General features: G+C 42.2%; 1 protein-coding gene across 2 annotated transcripts in view; it reads left to right on the forward strand.

Moving 5' to 3' along the window:
- The window catches only part of ELL (elongation factor for RNA polymerase II), a 90,324-nt gene extending 70,537 nt beyond the window's left edge, over nucleotides 1–19,787 (forward strand). Inside the window, exons 7-12 of one of the 2 annotated variants that reach the window (XM_038383883.2) lie at nucleotides 668–764; nucleotides 4,887–5,376; nucleotides 9,638–9,704; nucleotides 12,153–12,324; nucleotides 13,565–13,609; nucleotides 16,083–19,787. In XM_038383883.2, coding sequence (XP_038239811.1) covers nucleotides 668–764; nucleotides 4,887–5,376; nucleotides 9,638–9,704; nucleotides 12,153–12,324; nucleotides 13,565–13,609; nucleotides 16,083–16,187 — 976 coding nt within the window. In that variant the 3' untranslated portion in view covers nucleotides 16,188–19,787. Of the gene's footprint in view, nucleotides 1–667; nucleotides 765–4,886; nucleotides 5,377–9,637; nucleotides 9,705–12,152; nucleotides 12,325–13,564; nucleotides 13,669–13,804; nucleotides 14,941–16,082 lie in introns of those variants that run through there. The other variant, XM_043502516.1, reaches the window with a different exon arrangement.
- The last annotated feature ends 2,495 nt before the right edge of the window (nucleotides 19,788–22,282 follow it).

Raw genomic sequence — 22,282 nt, forward strand, 5'->3', positions numbered from 1 at the left:
CGTGCCTCGGGAATAATTTTGTTAGAGTAGAATGAATTTCTACAGTAGCAATATTTAGGGTTAGGCATCAGGGAAAACAGGCTGGAGGGTAAGTGTGTTTTTAAAAAAAAAGCTACCTCCCCATCAGGCTGACTCCCGTCTCTCAGGCAGGGGTACTCACTGCTCTGTTGACTCAACCCTTGGAAGCGCTGCATGGACCTGTTCTGCTCGTGATGAATACGCAGATGGTGGGGAAAGAAGGAGATTCCTTCAATATTTTGGTGCCCTCAGTGTTTTACTGGGCAAAGATTGTACATCTCGAACTTTGTTTCCTTTCGAAGAGGTTTGACTCATCTGGGAATCACCCTTTCCCTTTCTAGGGGCAGTATAGTCGCTGTGCCTGAGGTAAGGAGGGCTTTCTCCCACACCAGCTATTGCTGCTTACGAAATTTGTCGGCATTGGAATGTTGAAGTCCCCACTGGCCCTTAGAGCTTGCAACTACTTTTGCCACTAGACCTCCAGGCCAATTGCATGGGAATATCAAACATTAGCTTTACTATGAGTGCAGATTTACTGAATAATTTTCAGATGATCCTCTCATGCTAGAGGAGAGTCTTCAATGCCACCTGATGCTTTTTTTGGTCCCTCGGGTACAGGGTCTAAACCACCATACATTCTGTTTTTCAGGAAACTCTGTCAGCCCCAGAATGTTAGCAGTTTTGTGGGAGATGCTCCTTCCTTGAGTCCGCCAAAAGACAATGTGAACTCCTCTTCCCCTCCTCAGGTAGGTGGGTGAACTGCTGGGGCTAGTGTGTGGGATAGCTTGGTGTCTGGTGGTTAGCACAGAGCTCAGAGTCTGGAGCCACCACAGTCTAAACCCAACGACTGGCTCAGTGTTAGGCGTGGGGAGGTGATTTAACCTCTGCTTGCCCATCTGTAAAACTGGACATAGTTACTGCACAAGGGTGGTGAAGATTAATCGATTATAAAACTTTGCACAAAGGTAGAACATTATTGTGAGTGCCACATGAATCTATTTCCCCTCCCAAGATGCTATGCTGTGCTGTGCTATCTGTGTGGGGTTCAGCAGTCTGTTTGCTTAACCTCACCTCTTAAAGGCTTTGGAAAATTTTACTCTTTAAACTATTGAAATCCTGTGGCACTTCTGCTCCTCTGGAACTTAAACACTTTTGACAATTTTACCCATTACCAATAATTTAGAGCTAGCCAGTAACGACCAGCTCCCCAGCACAACTAAGGGCTTGTCTACATGCAAGGTACTACGTGGCAAGTCAAGGTGTGAATCTATAGTGCACCAGCTTGCTGCTCAGTAACATCCCATGTGGAGACTGCTGCAGCGCATTCTGGGACTTTCACTGTGCTTGCCGTGTACCTCATTCTCAAATGGAACTTTTTCTAAAATATGAGTATTTATCTAGTATGTTTCATCCAAGAAAATCATGGTGGTGATGTTAGCAGTAATACTGGCCTTAGTTTAAGGTGAGTAAAAATTGGCCATTCTTTATTTGGTTTGTTTTCATCTGTCAGGATCTGCAGGCACCAGAATACGTGGGGCACGCTTATTGGGGGTTGCTTGTAGTCTTCTGCATCCCTCCCTCTAACTGCACAGCCCTGCACCTTGTAGCAAAGAGGAGGTAACAATATTGAAAAGCCACCAGGAGGCATTGAGGAAGTGATGTGGTTGTCCCATAAACCCTTGGCAGAGTGCATATTTCCTCTCCACATCCCTCCTGATTGTAACTAGTCTGGAAAGCAGGACTTCCTGTCACCAAGCATTCTTGGGCCTTCTCGAGTTGGCAAACGCAGGGAATTAACTGGAAGAAGAAAGCTAATCGGATGATTTCCATCAAAGGAGATTCCAAATGCGCTTTGAGGGAACAAAAATTCCACTTGCAAACACAACAATGCTGTCTGTGTGAGTAAGGACAATCATTAAATATCCAAAAGAAACAGACAAAACTATCCCCAGTATTCCAGTGGGTGCTAAATAATCCTGCCTCAGACTCTGTGCAGCCTTTTTCAGCAAGGCAAATGTACGCTGTGGTACTGAAGGCTATCCAAGATAATTTGGCTACCTCTGAAACTGGATTAGGGCTGGCAGCCATAGCTTCTGGCTCCAAGCTAAGCTTTTTGTACGTTGATTGAAGAAAAGTTCTTTCACCGTGTAACTCCTCCTAAGCTAATCTGTAACCCCCAACAACCATCTGATTTAAGATGCAGATGTGGTTAGTTACCCTCATCCATCAGCAGTGGATTTATCACTGAAAAGTATTTTCTCAAAGCATTATCTTCAGAACTCTATCCCCATAGGTCTGAAAAGGCAAGTGGAAAATTCCTGTCTTCTCTTCACTTCCAGTCTGCCAGGAGTTTTCCATATGTGAGTAGTGGTTAAGATCATGCCTCTCTATGTATGGTGAGTTTCAGCATTTCTCTAGCATCTTTCGTACTGTGAACTCACAGCTCTTTACAAACATTCAGTCTTGAATCTCTGTGAGGTGGGGAAGGATATTGTCCCTATTTTATAGGGGAAGAGACTGAGGCACAAAGTTCAAGTAACTAACCAAAGGCCACAAAGTAAGTCAGTATCAGTCTGGAGTAGTGTCCAGAAATCCTGACTCTTGGAGATCTGACCACTGAGTATGCTTCCTCCTTTGCCATTATCCTATGTAGGTGTTTTGAAAAAGCAGCATCTTTGGCAAATACTTTCTCAAAATGCTTTCCAGACAGAAGGGATTGCAGCCCTCTGTTTTGTTAGTGATCTTCCATTACCCCTTGCATAGCGGTAGCTTTGCTTCCACTGGGTGAAATTTGAAACAAAAAAGTTAGAAAGAGACTGACAGGGATTGGTTTGGGCTTCTACAGGAGACGAAGAGGGCAGAGTAGGACCAGTAATTACTTTTTAGAACCTGACCTCTTACAGCTTTCTCTGTCCACTTGCCCATACAGCCTCTCTGCGCAAGGGCCTTCTAGTCCAGTTTGGCACTCCCACTCCTTTTTGTGTGGCTGTGCAATTACTGTTAGGGTCTCTAAGAGAATTAGCTGCTTGGGTAGCAGAATTAGGTTTCTCCTGTATTGGATTGAGGCCTGGCAGTTACGTCCTATCTGGGGTCTCCGGCGAGACAACTTGGTGGATTTGAATTGGATTCATAGATTCTAAGGCTAGAAGGTTCCATTGTGATCATCTTGTCTGACCTCCTGGATAACACAGGCCAGAGACCTGTTCCAAAATAATTCCAAGAGCAGATCTTTTAGAGAAACCTCCAGTCTTGATTTAAACATTGCCAGTGATGGAGCATCCCCCACAAGCCTGGGTAAACTGTTCCAGTTGTTAATTACTCTCACTGTTAAATGTATGCCTTATTTCCAGTCTGAATTTCTCTCGCTTCAACTTCCAGCCACTGGATCATGTCAGACCTGTCTTTGCTAGATTCGGGAGCCCAATATTAAATGTTTGTTCTGCATGCAGGGATTTGTAGACTGTTATCAAGTCGTCCCTTACCTTTTGTGTTAAGATAAATAGATTGAGCTCCTTGTGTGTATCACAACGTGTGTTTTATAATCCTGTAATCATTCTCATGGCTGTTCTTTGAGCCCTCTCCAATTTATCTACATCCTTCTTGGATTGTGGCCACCAGAACTGGACATAGGATTTCAGCAGTGGTCTCACCAGTGCCAGTAAAATAACTCTGTTCCTACTCAAGATTCCCCTGTTTATGCATCTAAGGATTGCATTAGCCCTTTTGGCCACAGCACCTCACCGGGAGCTAATGTTCAGCCAATTATCCACAATGACCCCCAACTCTTTTTCAGTCATTGCTTCCCAGGATAGAGTTCCCCCAATGTGTAACTGTGGCCTATATTCTTAGTTCCTAGATGCATATGTTTACATTTAGTTGTATTAAAAAGCATATTGTTTGCTTGCACCCAGGTTACCAAGCAATCCAGATCACTCTGTTTCGGTGACCATCCCCACCACCCCATTTTTTGTCATCTGTAAACTTTCAGTGATCTTATGTTTTCTTCCAGGTCATTAATAAAAATGTTAAATAGCATCAAGCCAAGAACTGATCCTTGTGGTAACCCACTAAGACACAGCTGCTAGAAGATTTCTGGTTTACAGTTACATTTGGAGAACCATCTGGTAGCCACCTTTTAATCCACTTAATGTGTGCTGCATTAATTTTATATTGTTGTGGTTATTAATCAAAATGTCATGCAGTTCCAAGTCAAACACCTTACAGAAGTCTCATCAACACTATCACTAAATTTGTAATTTCATCAGAAAGATATCGCATTACACAGGGTCTATTTTCCATTAACCCATATTGACTGTATTAATTAATTACCCTCCTTTTATTCTTTAATTGAATCCTATATGTTACCGACAGGCCTAAGATTACCTGGGTCATCCTCTTCACCCTTTTTAGATATTACCACAACATTAGCTTTCTTCTAGGTTTCTGGAACTTCTCCAAGATTCCAGTGCTTATTGAAAATCAACTTTAATGGTTCAGCCAGCTCTTTGAAAACTCTTGGATGCAAATTATCTGGACCTGCTGATATTAGAAATGTCTAACATTAGTAGCTACTGTTTAGTATCCTCCTGAGATACTAATGGAATGGAAAGTTATAATATGACTGCATCTGTTTCCCTCTCCCTATATACAGAACAAGAAAGTTTATTGAATATCTTTATTGAATGCCTTTTCTGCTTTGGGCCGCTGGTCAAAGTACTTTATTTTATTGCATTTATTTTTTTAGTGATTTTGTTTGCTTATTGATATAGCAGTGCCATCTACTGGTGAAGCAGAGTATTTAAAGCAAATGACTCGTTTGAAATCACTGTCTTGTTAGTCTTTAAAAGAATGTTTTTCTTTGTCCTCAGAAACGATCCCAGCCTCTGGAATTCATTGATCCACTAGCCAACAAAAAGCCTAGGATATCTCACTTGGCCCATAGAACTCAGCCCACTTTCAATGGGAAACTGAACTCCTCGAATGGAAAAGATGCACCTGCTCCTGCGGTGCAGTCAGCTGTGGCCGATTCTGTCAGCTCCGGCTCTCGCTTACCAGTTCTGGAGCTTCCAAGGCCTCATGACCCCCTTTCCGATGTCAGCAGTGACCTAAGTCACAATGGCAGAGACTGTGAGAACCCAGAGGCAACTGACAGATTGACTAATCCTTTGTCAACAGACTGTCCCCAAACAAGCAAACACAACTGTAGCTCACTGTATGTGAAAACAAAGAAAAAATCCAAAAAGCACAAAGAAAAAGAGAGAAAAGAGAAAAGTGAAGAGAAATGCAAAGAGGAGAAGCAGGACTGTGAACTAATCAAGAAAAGTGGCTTAAAAATTAATACCCCCAAGGGTGTCACAGGTATGTAAATTCTGAAACACTTTGCCTGCCTGTATGAACAAATGGCTGCATGGAAAATATTGGTATAGATTTTCTGTTCTAAACCCGTCACACCAAAGTGTCCTGCCTCTCTCTAGCTCTCTCACTAGCTCTACCTAGATCAACATATGGTCTTTCTGTGCAGAGTATATCAAGTTTTTCCTGTTTAACTTTTTATTTTATACTGTTTTGGAATCTACTTCTGATTGTGTCAAGTTTCTCCTCATTAAATTAAAAGCCTTGTATTAGTACATGAATAGTCATTCTGGTCTGAATACCAGTTTGTCACTGATTACTTATAGCTGCCAATCTGTTTCCCAGTGGATTTGCATTTTCATATTGTTGGTCATTGTGTTGATTTTAACTCCATAATAGAAAACCTAGTCACATCAAAGGCTTTTAATGTTGGATACAACAGAAGCTGTAGATAAACTTAACATGATACCTGTTGTTCTTCAGACTCAAACAGTATAAGCTTTCAAACTAATAAGGTTCATTATTGTATCTTGTTTACCTGATCTAATTTTCTCAAGGATCAACAAGGCTATCAACATCTCAAGTGTTAAAAAGGATGAATGGCAAAAAAAAACAAAAACAAAAAACCACCAATTCAGTGTTTCAGAGATTACTTACTGCGTAGATTCACAGAAATTACATGGAAAAAGATCTGTTGGCTAATTCAGTCCATTCACCTGCTAGTGCAGTCATGTTTCCTGTTTGCTACTACTTTGTCAAGTCTAATTAATAATGTCTCAAGCAATATTGCTTCTGCTGCAGCCTTTGGGAATAGTAGTTCAAGGCTCATAGATCTGTCACTAAATTGTACTTTACATCCAGCCTTTTTCCTTAATTTTACCCCATTACTTCTAACTAAATTCCGTTTTTAACCACACTAAATCCATTTCCACCTTTGATGCATGAGAATGCATATACATTCCTTTCTTTTGAGTAGAGTTTTTTACAGGAGATGCATTCTGTTAAAGCCCAAATACAAGTAAAAAATAGAATGAATAGTTTTTGATAAAGGTACACACTTGTTTTAAAGAACTAACATCTAGATCAATATAGGGTGAGCTCAATAGAGAAGATATTGACTCTTATGATTTCCCATACCAGCCAGAGCAGTTCATGTACACAGGATCTGATTGCTGACCAGTGATTTTAACTGCTCTTGTGTAGGCTGTATAGACCATTATAAATAGGGAAGGTTTTGGTACTTCAGGATGCTTTCCATTAATACATCAAACCTCATTTTACTATTTTGATCTTATTTACTGTGTGCCAGATACTCACTCACTTTTCTGTGAATTTCTTCTCTTCCTGTTGCTCGTCTGTGTGACTCTTCTTGATTTTGGTGTAAGTCCTGCAGAATATACATGCTATTTTCCTGACACACTTCTTGTTCAGTAGCAAAATATTACAATTCTCTCTTTCTAGCTACTGACACTTTAAAAATCCCAGACTAGAAAGTAAGGTAGAAAAGTGGTAAAACAGCAGTTTTGCAGTTCTGACTTGTTGCTGTATTAATGGGAACTGAGCTTGGGTGTTTCCTCACTTGTCCCACATTTATCACATCTATACATTTATAAAGTAATTTACTTTCCGCAATTCCTAGCAGTGCTCCAAGTGATTGGAGCTTATAAGTAACCATAAACAAAATGTAGTAGGTGATGCTTGGATTCAGCATTGTAACTGGTTGGGTAAATCCAGCTAGGTTCACCTCCACATCTCCCAGATGCCTTGAATAGAAGTTGAGTTTGTCCTTGCAGACTAGTACTGGTTCTGTTTTAGCTGGAGATGACCACATCGGGGTCTCCTGAATTAGACAGTAGGTGGCACTCGAGCAAAATGAACCTTTTGTTGATTTATTTTTCTCTCCTCTCTGCTTTCCTTCTTACCCTTGTCCCAAATAGTCCTTCACTTCACTAACCCATACTCAGGTAAGTAAGTAATTTGGTGGGGAGGACTGTCTCCTTTCACCATCAGAAATCAAGATTGCAGTACTCATGCTGGTAGTCCTTATGCCCACTTCCTGTTCCTGGTACGCTTTCCTTCTCCTTAGTTGAAGTCTTGGTACAGCCTCCGATAGGAATGTATGGGGCAGTTCATCCTAGGACTGGATTTATTACTTCAGAAGTAGCTTTGGGGTAACTACTCCAGAGGAATTTTAGGGAGGATGAAAACACCAAAGTCGTTCTAGCTGATGCTATATATGGGGGGTTGGGGAATATGCTACCATTCCTGTGTAACTCATTTCTGTATTACAAGACCAATATATAGTCAAGATTCTGCTTGCTTTGCTAACTCATTTGCTTTGAAGGAAGATTTTGAAGCACATCATACTTCTCCAAAATAGGATGAGTACACCCTCAGTTCTATAGTTTTGAAGTCACCCCCATTTGCCTCTGCAACTTGCTTCTTCCTCTCAGACTGCAGTTGACTTCCTAGTAGGGCCTATCAAGTCATTGCGCACTACTCACCTTTCAAATTAATTTCCCACTACTTATGAGGTATCCTCCCTTGAAATGGTCATAAGAACATAGCCATACTGCATGCCAGTGGCTGGCCAGATGCTTCAGAAGGAATGAACAGAAGAGGGCAGTTTTGAGTGACCAGTAACCAGTTACTGATCCATGAGAGGATAACTTATCCCATGACTGCTTGATTTGCTTAAGAGCCTTTGCTGAGGAACCTTGTCAAAGGCATTCTGAAAGTCCAAGTACATTGTTTCGACTGGATCACCCTTGTCCACATGTTTGTTGACTCCCTCAGAGAATTCTAATAGATTGGTGAGGCATGATTTCCCTTTACAAAAGCTGTGTTGACTCCTCCACAACAAATTGTGTTCATCTATATGTCTGATCATTCTGTTCTCTACTATAGTTTCAACCAATTTGCCTGGTACTGAAATTAAGCATATTGGCAGCCTGTAATTGCTAGGACCACCTCTGGAGCCTTCTTTACAGATAGGTGTTATATTGGCTACCCTACACTTACCTGATACAGAGACTGATTTAAGTGGTAGGTTACGTACCATAACTAGTAGTTCTGCAATTTCACTTTTGAGTTCCTTCACAACTCTTGGGTGAATATTATCTGGTCCTGGTGACTTAATGTTTAATTTATTAATTTGTTCCAAAACCACTTCTGACACCTCAGTCTCGGACAGTTCCTCAGATTTGAAATGTAAAAGGAATAGTTAGTTAGTTGTGTTCAGCTCAGATTGAAGTCAAGTCTACCTTGGACCTATTTATAAAATCTTACGCTTGCCAAGTTCTGGTGCCATTCTCTTCGCCTAAAAATCGCATAAGGTTTTCTTAGGGTATGTCTACACTGGCAATTGAACAACAAAATGTTTCTTTCAAAGGTGTTACCCCCCCACACACACACACCCGAAAGACAGAAGTTTTGCTGTGATAAGTGCCAATGTGAACAGCGTGTTGTCGGCTGCAGTTCTCTCATGTCAACAACACAAACGCCGCTTGTGGGGGGTGGAAGTTTTGTTGGCCGGAAAGCCGACAACCAGCAGCTACACTGCACGACTTTTAGCGACACCGCTGTAGTTTCACAGCCATGTTGCTAAAAGTTGTGTAGTGTAGACCTAGCCTGAGTCCTTTGCCAATTCACTTCCACTTGTCCCCAACTCCCAATTTTCCTAGCTTTCTGGAATAGAGTGCTTTCTGTTGTGCTCTGTGTGTGGATGGCCTAGTCTATAGATGTGCATGAATAACAGCTGGAGTTTGCTTTATGAAATCATAAATCTCTAAATGCAGTGTTGAACATATCTCTTCATCCCATTCTGACATGTAAAACTTCCTCCAGGAATCTATAGTGTGAATAGCAGTAAAGCATGTAGTATAGAATAGAAGGGAAAATAATTTATACTCTGCTCAACTTTCTGATCTGCCCATCTGGATTGCATTAATTTGTTTTGCAGTTCACCAGTGCTGGGATTAGTATGTTATCCCTGCTGAGAGACATGCAGCAATATTTATAAACTAGTTAAATTAAGGGATGTTTTTGCTGCTCAACGCATTTGCAAATAGATCAATATTCGCTAAATCTTGCAATTCCAGCCATCTCATAATATTGATACCCTGTCTTTGGTCAGTTTAAACTAGAAACACAAATCTTATATGAAGGAAAATGCATTTTATAAATGGGGTATGAAGTTGGACTTTAACTTAACATACCTTTGTAAGATGTAGGGTTGATGCAAATGTGGGTTTTTATTTTTTTGCAGGTTTAAATGGAACATGCAATAATTCTAGTGTACCAACATCAACTTCAGAAATGCCAGATTATTTATTGTAAGTATCTTCATTGTATCGTTACCTTGGCCCATCAAAACCAGCTAGTGACTAAGACATAACTAACCATCACTCAGTTATTTTCTCATTTCTATGTTAGAACTCTGATTTCTATGTTAAAACTCTGTAAAAATTATTTAAAAAAAACCCAGAAACCCAGATATTGAATCCAGATATTGGCCTTAAACTCCAATTAGGTTTTACAGCAGGTTCTCTCTTCCCTCCCTCTTCCCCCCGCCCCCCAGAGTTCAAGGCTGTTTTCACTGCAGTGGTTGATTACACCTACCCCATAAATAACAATATCTAATTGTCAAAGCCCTTGAAACACATTAATCCTCACAAACTGTTTGGAGGTTGGTAAATATATCCTGTTTTTTAGATGGAGACATTGAGAGGAAATAACTTGCTCAATATTAGACAGAAGTCCATCACTTTCCCAATAGTACTCTGGATTCTTAGGGTGTATCTGAAAGATCATCTTGTTGCAAGGGAAACCATGTACTCTGGGTTTGATGAGGAAGTGAGAAACTGCTTTTTAAAATGTTTTCTGTTAAGTGTATTTATCCGTAATATTTTAGTCTTCACAAATTTTGCTAATGATTGTAGTATCAGTCAGTTCACTTTTAAGCCAGGAACCTGTTTGTTCAATCATTGTTAAATATGGCTCTCTCGATCCTTTGTCCAGTCATTGACTGACTGAGATTTTATTTTAGCTGGTTCCTTGCTGGGGGGGTGGGGGGAGGATAGTGAGTTTCTAACTCCCTTTGTTTTAGTGACATCTGACTGTTGTGTGATGACTCACAAGTCTTTGTGGTGGTGTGGGGGGGAGACGGCTCCAGATGGAAAGTTAATGGATAGTTGAATTAGGTGGGGAAAAGCAGCACACTAGCAGGCTCAAAATACCAGTCAGAGTTGTTACTCATAGGCAGGGTAATCCTTGGCTTATGGTGCCAGGTTTTTCACCTTAGACTTTTTTTAATCAAATCCCCCTGACTCCTATTAAACAGTACTTGTTGCTATGAGTAACTCACATACCTTCTATTTGAGGTTTTTGGTAGTTTAAAGCCAGAACTGTTTGTAAATAAAACTCCACACTTTCCACTGTTGTGAAATGTCACTCAGATCTGGTATATACCCCTGAATCGGACTAGGTAATTCTGCCAGCCCTCTTCTAGCCCCATTGGATCCATTTTGGGGTACCCAGGGATCATGCAGCCTTATGCTTCATGAAGAGGTGGAGAAGGGCATCCTTTTATTCTGCTTGCAATGCAAAAATGGCCAGTCACAGGTTGGTGTATTAGTGGGTATGACTGTTTCCCGTGCTCTAATCAAAATGGTTGTTTTACTGATATATAGACCACTGGACTGTATAGGGCAGTTCACAGCTGAGTTCTTTGAGCTTATGTTGGCGCTGCTGTTGCAGGAATTGAGGACTGTTTGAGTGCAGCAAACAAAAGTGCTAGTGAGGGGACAGCCTGTGTCCAGCAAAGTTATGAAGTTAAGCTCCCAGGCTCAGGGTTTGAAAATCTTTGAGGATGAGGATTGATAGCTCAAGCATGGAGTGATCGCTTTGTGTCATCTCTCCTATGCAGTCTGGTGGTCAATAGCCCAGTAAAACCACAACTTTTCAGTACAGGGAACAGTCATATCCTCTAATAAGCTAATACATAGCTGTGAGGCTCGGAGTACCTTTCCCAGACCCGAGGAGGAGCTCTGTGTAGCTTGAAATCTTGTCTCACTGACAGAAGGTGATTCATAAACAATATTACCTCACTCATCTTGTCTCTCTCATTCTGGGAACCGATGTGGCGACCACAACATTGCATACAATATACGTGTCAATTCAGTCACTTTAGTGGTGCATTTTAATAAATTAGGTTTCCTTTAATACAGAGGGTTAGTTCAGAGTCCTTTTCTCTGTTCTCCTTCAGTCACTCAAGACCTGTTAGCCTGGCAGCACTCCAGCTCCCACTCACTGCTGCAAAGAGTAAAGTGTGATATTGGTGGTGTCACCTGTGGTAAACCAGATGTGAGATGAAAAGGGAAGAGTGGTCCCTTATATCGGACTAGTTAGAAGGTGCCCTGCTGCAAGTCAGGTTAATTGCATTTGATTTAACTGAGTGGCTTTTAAATGACCTACTAGATGTGCCTTTGGATATACATGGGCACTCTCAGTATGTTCAGTTCATGCAAGGTATTTTCAGAAGGTGAAGAGGGGATAGGTCTCCTCTTTTAATATGGGAAGTGCTGTCTTCTGTGTTCATGCAGTCCCCACACCAGTGGGGGCCCAGTGCTGACTGAGGGCTCCAGGTGCTGTTGCAATGCAAATAACACTGTTTGTCCTGGAAGGCAGGCACCTGCCAGACCTGCTTCTTTGAACTGCAGTAACCTTGCTGCTTGGAAAGAGAAATTTGTTCTAAACTGCCGTTTAAACTCTGTTCCCTTCAGAAAATATGCACCCATTTCCTCTTTGGAGCAGCGTCAGAGTTATAAGAATGACTTCAATGCGGAGTACAATGAGTACAGAGACTTGCATGCCCGGATAGAGAGAATAACTCGACGGTTCACCCAGTTAGATTCCCAGCTGAAGCAGCTTTCACAGGGCTCTGAAGAATATAAGGTATAAGCAGAAATATCTGTTTGTTTGAAAACCTAACCCTGCCACTTGTAGAGCTGTGTTTTGTTTGTAGTTCACATGGCCTTTTTGTTGGGGTGTCTTGGGAGGACTTACATCAGGCACTGTATTAAATGTACTGTACACAGCCCAGAACTGATGGATGCAGAGCATACATACAGCTGACAGCGTTACAGGCTGTTTGAACAGCCCTGTGTTCTTTCAGTTGAAACACATATTGTGGTACTTGTTGACAATGAGCAGCCTCACTGAGACAATTGGTGTCCCCAGCCAAATCCTGCTGGCAGCGATTAGTGTATCATCCTAGCCAGAAAAATATTTCACCAGTATGGGAGCTTATTAAAGATGGAAAGCGAGCTAATATGGGGTCATCTGTTTCTCTTGATACTTTGATCTTAATAGTAGAGTATTACTCAACCTGTCAGACTGATTTTAAGAGCTTTAACTATTCATTAGCTTGAGAAACTAAGTTTCACTGAGGATAATAAACTGTTCTTTACAGAGCACTTATTGTACTGCTCAAATGTCCTTCCCTTCCTTTGAAATACCCTTTGTTTTGCTGTTGCTTTTCTTGGGACAGCAAAATAATTCAACACTTGTTGGTGGAGAAAAGTTAAGCTACTTGCAGAGTAGTCTAGGTAGCTCTCCTCATCCCCTAATCCTTCCAGCACTTGCTATCAGCGTAACCATTGCCATGGTGAGTCATTGAAGCCAATGAAACCACTCTCAGTAAAACATACAGTAACTGTTGAAGGGGTCAGTCAGGCCCTTGTTTTGGATCAACAAATTGTTGGGCAGCTGTACATATTTCAGGCTCTGTACCTGCCACTTCTCCACTAAACTGTGGCTGCTTTTTCCCTTTTGATATTGAACATCCAATTCTTTTATGTGAATACCAATATACATTTTTGGAAAAAAAAAATTTGCCATTAAGTTAGCATGTCTCCTGTACTTTGGAAATTCTGAACTGGCCACTTTTCAATTTGGAAACGGCTAACTTGACCTAAAACGCATCAAAATAATTCCAGGTGCAAGAAAATGGGGGAGGGAGAGCGGAATATACAGTAATTTTTTCCATGTGATAGTTTGATAAACAGTGTCCTCTGGGAAAGAGGTCAGTGTCTCACTTGACTCAACTTTGAATAATCAAAGTGTGCTACTCTCTAAAGTAGATTCCAGTTGTATTGTTTTTATGGAAACGAACTTGATTTCCTTTCTTTTTCAGACTATCCACGATCAGATTTTACAGGAATATCGTAAAATTAAAAAGGTGAGTGAAAACTCTCAGCTACAAACTAAAATAATCCCTTTCTCCATTTACCAGGGACACGGTTTAGTTTGTTTCAGAGTAGCAGCCGTGTTAGTCTGTATTCGCAAAAAGAAAAGGAGTACTTGTGGCACCTTAGAGACTAACAAATTTATTGGAGCATAAGCTTTCGTGAGCTACAGCTCACTTCATCGGATGCGGTTTAGTTTGTGTGATGTCTGGCTGCAATTCGTCAGGAAGGAAAGGGTTCCCTCTGCTGGTTAGATCGGGGTCAGTGGCTGAGGCAAGGCCCTTCAGGGAGACATGTTAGTCAACACTTTGTCTGTGTTGAATGAAATGCTGGCAAAAGAATGGATGAGTTACATTGCTGCATTAGTGCCTCAGATCGCGAAAGGGTACCTCTAGGCTTTGAGGTGCACCGCCTGAGTGACAGTTATTGGGGTCCCCCTGGTTTTGTGGTGTCACTGGCATTTCTCAATGCATGAGGATATAACTACGTTTAAAGTGGCTACTAACACAGATGGACTGGCTATTAAAATCGTCCACTAAGGATACTGGCCTGTTTTGTTCTTTGTGTAGCACCTGCAGTATGTTATGTGCCTCAGACATGTAAAAAGACATGGTCCCAGCCCTGAGGTGCTGTAGTCTGGATAGGTGAGGTAGAAATGCAGGAAGGCAGCGAGCCTGGCAGTGAGCAGCGACATGGGGCACACCTTGAAGCACTGTGGTTTTTCTTTTATCATATTGTTAGTTTGTGAAGAGGGTTCTGAGCCCTCCCTTTGCTAAGGAGTTTGTAGGCTTTGTGAAGGGAGTTTCTGGGGCACTTTTCCCTGTGCTCCACTTCCCTTTTTAGAAGGATCCTGTGGTTCAGCTCCGAGGCAGGGAGGGAGGGCAGAGCTGTGCATGCTGCAGATAAAGCTGTTGTGCCATTGCTTGATAGCCTATCTACACACCCCATCGCATCCCCCTTTGTTAGCTACTACATAGGTGTGGGGCATTGCACACCACATTGTATCCCAGCATGGGGACAGGTATGGTAACTGAATGTGGCGTGCTCGTCCCACAGTGCGGTTCACTTCTGCTCACTCATGTCAAGGTGTATTCAATACCCTGCACAGCACAACTCAGTGCTTGGCATAGGCAGATCTGGAACATATCAGACACCAGACACGTGAATGTCCTGCCGTCAGCGTGAGAGGTGTCTTCCCAGCCCCTAGCACTTGAACTGTGGTGTCCAGTGAAGGAGATAAGGGAAGATGCAGAACAAGTTAATGAACAGATGGGTTGGATCTTAGTGACGCACACAGTGCTTTTAACTTGTACACAGCCCTACTGAAAAATATGATGAATATGAATGCATACATCTGTCAATACCTTCTGTCTAAGATGAACTGTAGGCTGCAAAACACAGGTTCCTGGAGGCTCTCTTTGTTTTGTGCTGCTTTGCCTTAGACAATAAATTGGCAGAGCTTTGGTTATTTGGTCTCTTGCAGTTTGATATTAAAACTTTTCAAGTGTAATCAAAATCTGGCTATCCTTCTAGCAATACCCTACTTGGCATTCCTGATTCAGGGGCTGGGGTCCCCAGTTACAGAACAGACGCTGTGGCCTATGTTCTTACACTGTTAGGAAAGACATCATCTTAATCTAAATAAAGTCTGGTTGCATTTATAAGGTTCTGTTGATAGTTTTATAAGGGTTTAATGTTATAAGCGCGTATCATTTATGATGTGTTGTAGATGGTAATATAACAACCTATTACAATCTGTAACAATTAACCATTTCTTGCAATGTCTGTTAATCAAACTTTTTATAAATAGAGCCTTAATATAAAGTGACTCAAAAGTAATGGGCACCTCTTTCCCTTTTCATTCCGCAGTGGTGGGGAGGTTCACTCCAGAGCATCTCTCATGAGAAATGTAGAAGTTGTTGGCCTGTACCCTCCCAGATCTGCAACACACAACCTGCTAGGATACACGTTGCAGTACCTGCTCTGGCCTAATGCTAGCCTAATGAAGGAAGGGGGACTTATAGCTGTCTCCCACTTAAAGGGGATGTTTTGCTTTTTTTTTTTTTTTTTTTTTTTTTTTTTTTTTACTGGAGTTACCCTGCTCAGAACAGCTTTCCAATTTTAGATAGAGGGTGGGTTGAGGAATAGAACTGGTCCACACCATCCAGGACCAGCACACTTTGCTGTAACCTGGCAACAACAAATCCAAGTGCCTTTTTAAGGGAGGAGGAAAGATCTTCCTGATGAAGAAACTTAATTGGATGGTAAAAGTATTAGGCTCTTCAGTGACTCAGGGATAGTGACTGTCCATCTAGCAAAGGAACCAAACTTCAGTGCCTACTGTTAACTAGCATCAATGTGGTTTACATTTTGGGGCTGTCTGACCCACTCTGTATCTGTGATGTGTGTTATGATAGAACTGGAGAACTATTAACCTTGGTAATTGTATCTTCCTTTTCCTTGCAGACAAACCCTAATTACAGCCAAGAAAAGAATCGCTGCGAATACCTCCACAACAAACTGGCTCATATAAAAAAATTGATAGCAGAGTATGATCAGCAGCAGTTTTAGTCTTGGCATGAATATCTGGACTGGGCAGTGCAAAAAAAAATTCACTTGGATGTTACCATTTCCTTTATACAACTGAAAAATAAATTCCTTTCAGAGCCAAGCACGACGTCCTCGTGGTTGGAAGGACTTGGGGATGATTATGATGCAGAGTCTGTCACGCCAGCCTCTAAACCAAGTAGCAAAACCAGCGCCTGATGTAGTCCTCTCAAGTTTTACTCTCTCTGAAAGTTGGAAGGTTAAAAAAAAAAAAAAAAAAAAAAGGAAAATCTGCTTTATTGAAGCCAGCTTTTGACGCTTAAGGTAAAACTTGCCTCAAGTGAATAAAACTCCCAAAGGTAAAGAATCAACCGTTTCCATGGATTAACGTTTGGAATGAAGTTTAGTTATCGCCGGCCCATTTCTTTCTGTGCTGCTTATTCTGCTCTGCAGATGGTGAGGAACTGGAATGCTGCTAAGTTACCTCCGTCTCTGGCACCTGCAATGCTCCTCTGCGAGCTGTCTGCGCTACATGGCATCATGTGAAATACTCAACTTCCCAGAGCTCTCGTCCTTTGTTCCTGTTGGTCGTCATCTCCTGTTTGTGCTCTCCTTGAGGTGGCTGTGTCAGCAGGAGGGAAACTGCCCAGGAATCTGCACCGAAGGCTTTGTCCGATGCAGACTTTTGGATTGTTCATATATGAAATCTCTTATCCAGCTTGTGCATTTGGAAACAATCGGCGTAAACTTTGCCATGGCTTCTCCAGTATGCACAATTCAGTCAGCCTGCTTTATACTTCATATACCAATGCCAGGAAGACTGAGACCTGTCTGTCTTTGACTTTTATAGTTTTATACCAAGACAGCCAATTTTATTAATTGCTAATGAGACTGTGGTATATTTTTCTATATATATAAAAAGAAGCAACTTTTCTAAAACTGTGCCTCCCTTTTCCTTTTAGGCCAAGTGTTTCAGAACCTTCCCTGTCTTATAACTGCAGTATTACTAATGCTCATTGGATAATTACCCAGAGAAGTTATTTTGTTGTTTGTAATGACCCTTAGAATGGGATAAATAAGGATTTGGTGGGGTGGGGGAGGGTGATGCTTTCTTGTTCTGTGTTCTGCACATTTCCAAAGAAGCAGCAGCAGAGAAACAGACACTCCGAACAGGAACCGGAACTTGTTTGAGAGAAGTAAGGTAGCATGTCCAGGGCAGGTCACTTACACTGTTGTGCTTTGTCTAACCCTTTCTCCTCTGGATTTTTGGACTTGAAGGGAACACTTTAGAACATGGCCAAGGCATGAAGAACTCCACAAAAAGCACAAAGGTGCCATTTAGCTCTGTGGTTTTTACCTTTAATCCTGCCAGCCTGTGTGATTTTACTCGCTTCCGCTTTATCTTCCAAACAGCAGAGGTTTTCTTTCGTCCCCAGTAATGGCTCCTTGCATCAGAAGAATGTGATCCTCTTTGAGAGAGTGAGATGGCAGAGTCAGGTCATCAGGAATAAGGAGGAGGACTAGTTCTTCTCTGACTAGGTTCGGTTTTGTGTTTTCCTGCCCAAGAAAATGTGGGTCCATCTGAAATAATTCCATTCTAGCTGGACTCTGTTGCTGCTAGTTTAATAGGCTTGTACTCCAAAACCTCCCACCATTTGTTGTCTTAAAAAGCCCTTGTTCAAGGTGTAGATCGTTTTAAAGTGTCAGTTTCTCTTTCCTGCCTCATCCTCCAACCCCAGTGTGATCACTGATGCTGCCATAGTGAGCTCCCGCAGGGATCTGACTTAGTGCTAATGGGAGCCGTTTGCATATACTGCTATTCTGGTTCTGGTAAGGTGGTTCTGTAGCTGTGATCCATGACTAGCCAGTGGCCAATTATGTTCTGCAGATCAGCAGGAGGGCCTCATGTGGTTTCAAAACCAGTCAGTAAAGCGTTAGTAAGGAGTTGGAAGGGCAAGGGGGGCATCGACCAAGGGCTCGGGCTCACAAAGAGGTCTGCAGAATGACTTGGCGGAAAAATCCAGTGTTTGTGGGAGTGAAGTCCAGAAACAGCTGAAGTTTTAAGGAAAATGTTGGTGTCTTCGCTTCCCCTACCCACAAAGCAGACTAAAGTTCCAAGGGGTAGGAGATCAGGGGAAGGTTACTTTTGTCTCATGGACCTAAGTAGCTGTCTTCAGAACATCTCATGCCCCATTGAGGCTCCCACTGGATAGGGAAAGCTGAAAAATATGGATGATTTAAAGTGAAAAGCTTTTGTCAAATGAGTTTTCTCTTGAGGTTACATGCATGAGGTTTTTCCCCCCCTCCCCCAACAGCAAGTGGTGGTTTCATGGGAATATCAGAAACAAAGGGTGTCCATTTTTCCTTGATTTAGCTCAAATCCTACTAAAAACATAGGAGATCTGAAACAGCTTTGATCTGACAGACTTTCTGTAGTTGAGTCATATCAAGATCTATTTTATTAGAGCATCAGTGATCTGATTTGTTCCAGCTGTGGTTAATGTGGGTGATTACATTGCCCTGCTACTGGGCTCCCTTTTCACTTCGTTTGTGTACTACTTATTATCAGCAGAGGTCTCTGGGCATGTTGTGAGGATTCACAATGCACAGCCGAAAAGCAGCTGAGTATTGCTGTAGGCAGCTTTGGTATCTGGCAGTTAAGGGAATCCAGCATTTTTGGTGGCAGCACTAAATCTGTGTAAAGCCTCTGCCAGAAGGCAGCGTCTCCCTGGTGCATCGTGACTTCAGGATGCAAACAGCGACATTCTACCAGATGATACATGCAGTTGGGTTTGAAAGAGTTTTTTTCGTCCATGGCTTTCAGATTGTTGGTCTAATCTGTAGCATAAACTACATTTATCAGCCAACATGTTTTTAAGCAACAGAAACACGAAGTATATGCTTCCTCTTGAAAATGCAAGGAACTGTGAAACTCCAAACCGGCAGTAAAGGGCATCAGTTATGAATCAAGATAAATAAATTCTTCCATGGAAACACTTCTCATTCTCATCCTTAATATTTTGAAAAGGTTTTTTGGAATTTTTTTTGAGGGAAGTAGAGATGGCTATCAGTCTTTATACATCTGCTATAAAATATTTTTGCAAACAGAGTTGTATACAAAGATGTATTATGTACATTTACATGTATATTCTGGAACTTCTAGAATCGGAATATAAAGCTGAAAAAATATTTAATGACTATCCAAACTGTGAGACCCAATTAGCTTAACTTTCTGCTTCACTTTTCTTTTGGTCTGTTATGTAGTCAACTCTGCCTCCTTCCCCCCCCCCCTTTTTTTTTTTGCCTTTTTAGAGAGTATGAAGCTAGGCAAATCTTGTGCTTTTTGGGTTAATAGAAACCAGTTCTAGATGATTAAGTATGATCTAACTTATTGATACTGTGTTTTACTTTGTAATATTGTACTGTGGATAAAACTATATTGAGCCATGGAGTTGGAGTTTACAAAGAGCTTTTCACTTTGCCAAAATGTTACAATTTAAAGGCAGCATACTCTTCAGCTTTCCTAATCTTTTCTTAAAGAGCTAGTGTCTTTTTGTACACTAAAAAGCTGAATGCTGATTTTGCAACATATAATAAATTCACTGTATTGGAAAACAAGCACAACAAGGTTGTATATTTCTTTTCAGAGTTTATTTCTGAGGATAAATGGCTGGCATGGGGTCTAACACCCCAATAAAGAATGAACTAGAATGTTTGAAGTATTGTGCTAAAATTCTGTATTACAAAACATAAGGCGTAGTAGAAAAGAGAAACAATGGCACAGGGTATGGTCTGACACTTATCAGGATGTGATAGAGGTACATCCCAGGGCTAGCGTTCAGCCTATCAACCTCAAAGGACTTGGTAACTTTCACCCAGGAAACTTCATTGCAGATGCAGAACAGTGTAGCTTTGTTTTTTTCTCTCTCTGTTCCTGAGTGACAGAGGCTCATGATGCTCAGAAAACTCCCTCAAGTTGAGATTTGAATTCAGGATCAACTGCTTTGTGTTCTTAGAGCTTTCGGATCTGTTTGCTCTAATTGGCTCTGATTTATCCCCTTTCTCTCCCATGGTGGTTCTTAATCCAAAGCCCTGTCTACCTGCAGTGTCAAAGTACTTACCTGTGCTCCAATGCCAGAGTGGTGGCTCTCAACCCTCTTCTGGGTGAAGTGTGGGCAAGGTGCTCTCTGAAGTGGACTAATCCTAATCTCAGAATGTTCTCACTGGGGGATTCATAGTTATTTTTGTTAGCCCTGCCCTACTTGCCTGCATCTGTTCAGGTGATAGAAGGGCAGCGAAAATAGACACCTGTGACCCTGTGGAAAATTTCACAAACTGCTGACTTCCACTGCAAGAGGGACCAGGATGTCCCTGTTTCAGTGCTGCTCATGCAGCTGCTTCACAGACAGGAATTAACATGCATTCTACTTGGCTGGTCGCAGTGTGTACAGCACATTTGGATCCAAACTGGCTTAATGAGGTGTATGACAATGCTCAGCCACCATGGGGCAGTGCAGTGGTTCTCAAACTTTTGTACTGGTGACCCCTTTCACAGAGCAAGCTTCTGAGTGCAACCCCCACCTGTATAAATTAAAAACACTCTATATTTAAAAAAAAGAAAAGGAGTACTTGTGGCACCTTAGAGACTAACAAATGTATTTGAGCATAAGCTTTCGTGAGCTGTAGCTCACGAAAGCTTATGTTCAAATAAATTTTAGTCTCTAAGGTGCCACAAGTACTCCTTTTCTTTTTGCGAATACAGACTAACACGGCTGCTACTCTGAACTCTATATTTAGTGCTATTATAAATGCTGGAGGCGAAGCAGGGTTTGGGGTAGAGGCTGACAGCTCATGACCCTCCATGTAATAACCTTGCAACCCCCTGAGGGTCATGATCCCCAGTTTGAGAACCACCGAGGCAGTGGGACAGTGCTCTCCATGGCCTCTGAATGGCCTGGCTTGCTTAGTTTAGGGCACATTCTTGTCAGGTCTAAACTTTACTTTGTGTTTAATTTCCCACTGATCCAGGGAAAATCCTCTTTGGCAGCAGCAACCCCAAGCACCTTCCTGTCCTCAAGCCCAGTGGTGTGTGCAGACTGGACTGGGGAGATGCTGTGGAGCATAGAGGATCAGGGAGTCCTCTAGTGGCTGCAGCCCTTGAGGGGAAGGTGGAAGGTGATACCTTGGTCCATGGCCAATTCCCTGGGTTTGAGGCTGGCTTGTGAGAGAACACCTGGAAGAACGGCAGAATTCTAACTGAAAGCATACCAGGTCCTGGCACCAATAGACATCCCCTCCCAGGTGTAATTAGGAACAGCCTGTACCCCACACAATGCTGGGGGAGGGAGAATCTGCTGGTACCTCAGCTGTCGCATGAGAATCCATCGTGTTCCACGAACCAGTGAGCAGAGCACCTGATCCAGGCTGCCTTTGCGGCCCTTGTGAAAGCACCCACAATCCAGGACCATTTGCTCAGCTGGTGTTAGTGCACCCTCAGCCAGTATTGATTCACGGCATGGGGATGGAGTATGCTGTGCAGCTGGAGACCCCTCTCCACACAGCGCTTGGTGCCCCTGCTTGCTTTGGGGCACTTTCAGGAGACTTGGTTGTGGGTTAGCTCTGTCTAAATTCCCTCCTGCACTCTCCCCGGGTGCTACTTGTTCCTCTGCTGTGGGCGTGTGCTGCAGTAAGGGACACGATCCTTGGAGATAGGGTAGCAGAGCCCTCAGATGGAAGTGGGAGATGACAGCTGAGAAAAGTAAGAATTTAAAACTTGGCTAGTGGAAATTTTCAGCAGGCTCCCTAGTGCCCCGCCCAGGCTGTTTAAGCTGAAATCCTCATTTGCATCTTATTGTCTAGAAACCTGACTCTGGCAGCCTGAAAGTTTAATGTGCAAACGAGACTTGTACTCTGCATATTTAAACATGGCAAATGCCTTAAAGGGGCCGTTACAAAGTTCTCGTGGGAAACTCTAGCCTGTGGCATTACTTCAAAAGGTGGATTTTTGTCCCCTTAAGACTTCTGCTCTTTGCCTCAGTATCTGCCTTCTTGCTTACTGGTATGGCATTGTACATGCGTAAACCTCACAGGACCACCAGTTCAGCATGACTTGCAATACC

Source organism: Dermochelys coriacea, chromosome 25 (assembly GCF_009764565.3).
Source record: "Dermochelys coriacea isolate rDerCor1 chromosome 25, rDerCor1.pri.v4, whole genome shotgun sequence".
In the NCBI taxonomy this organism is placed as follows: domain Eukaryota; kingdom Metazoa; phylum Chordata; order Testudines; family Dermochelyidae; genus Dermochelys; species Dermochelys coriacea.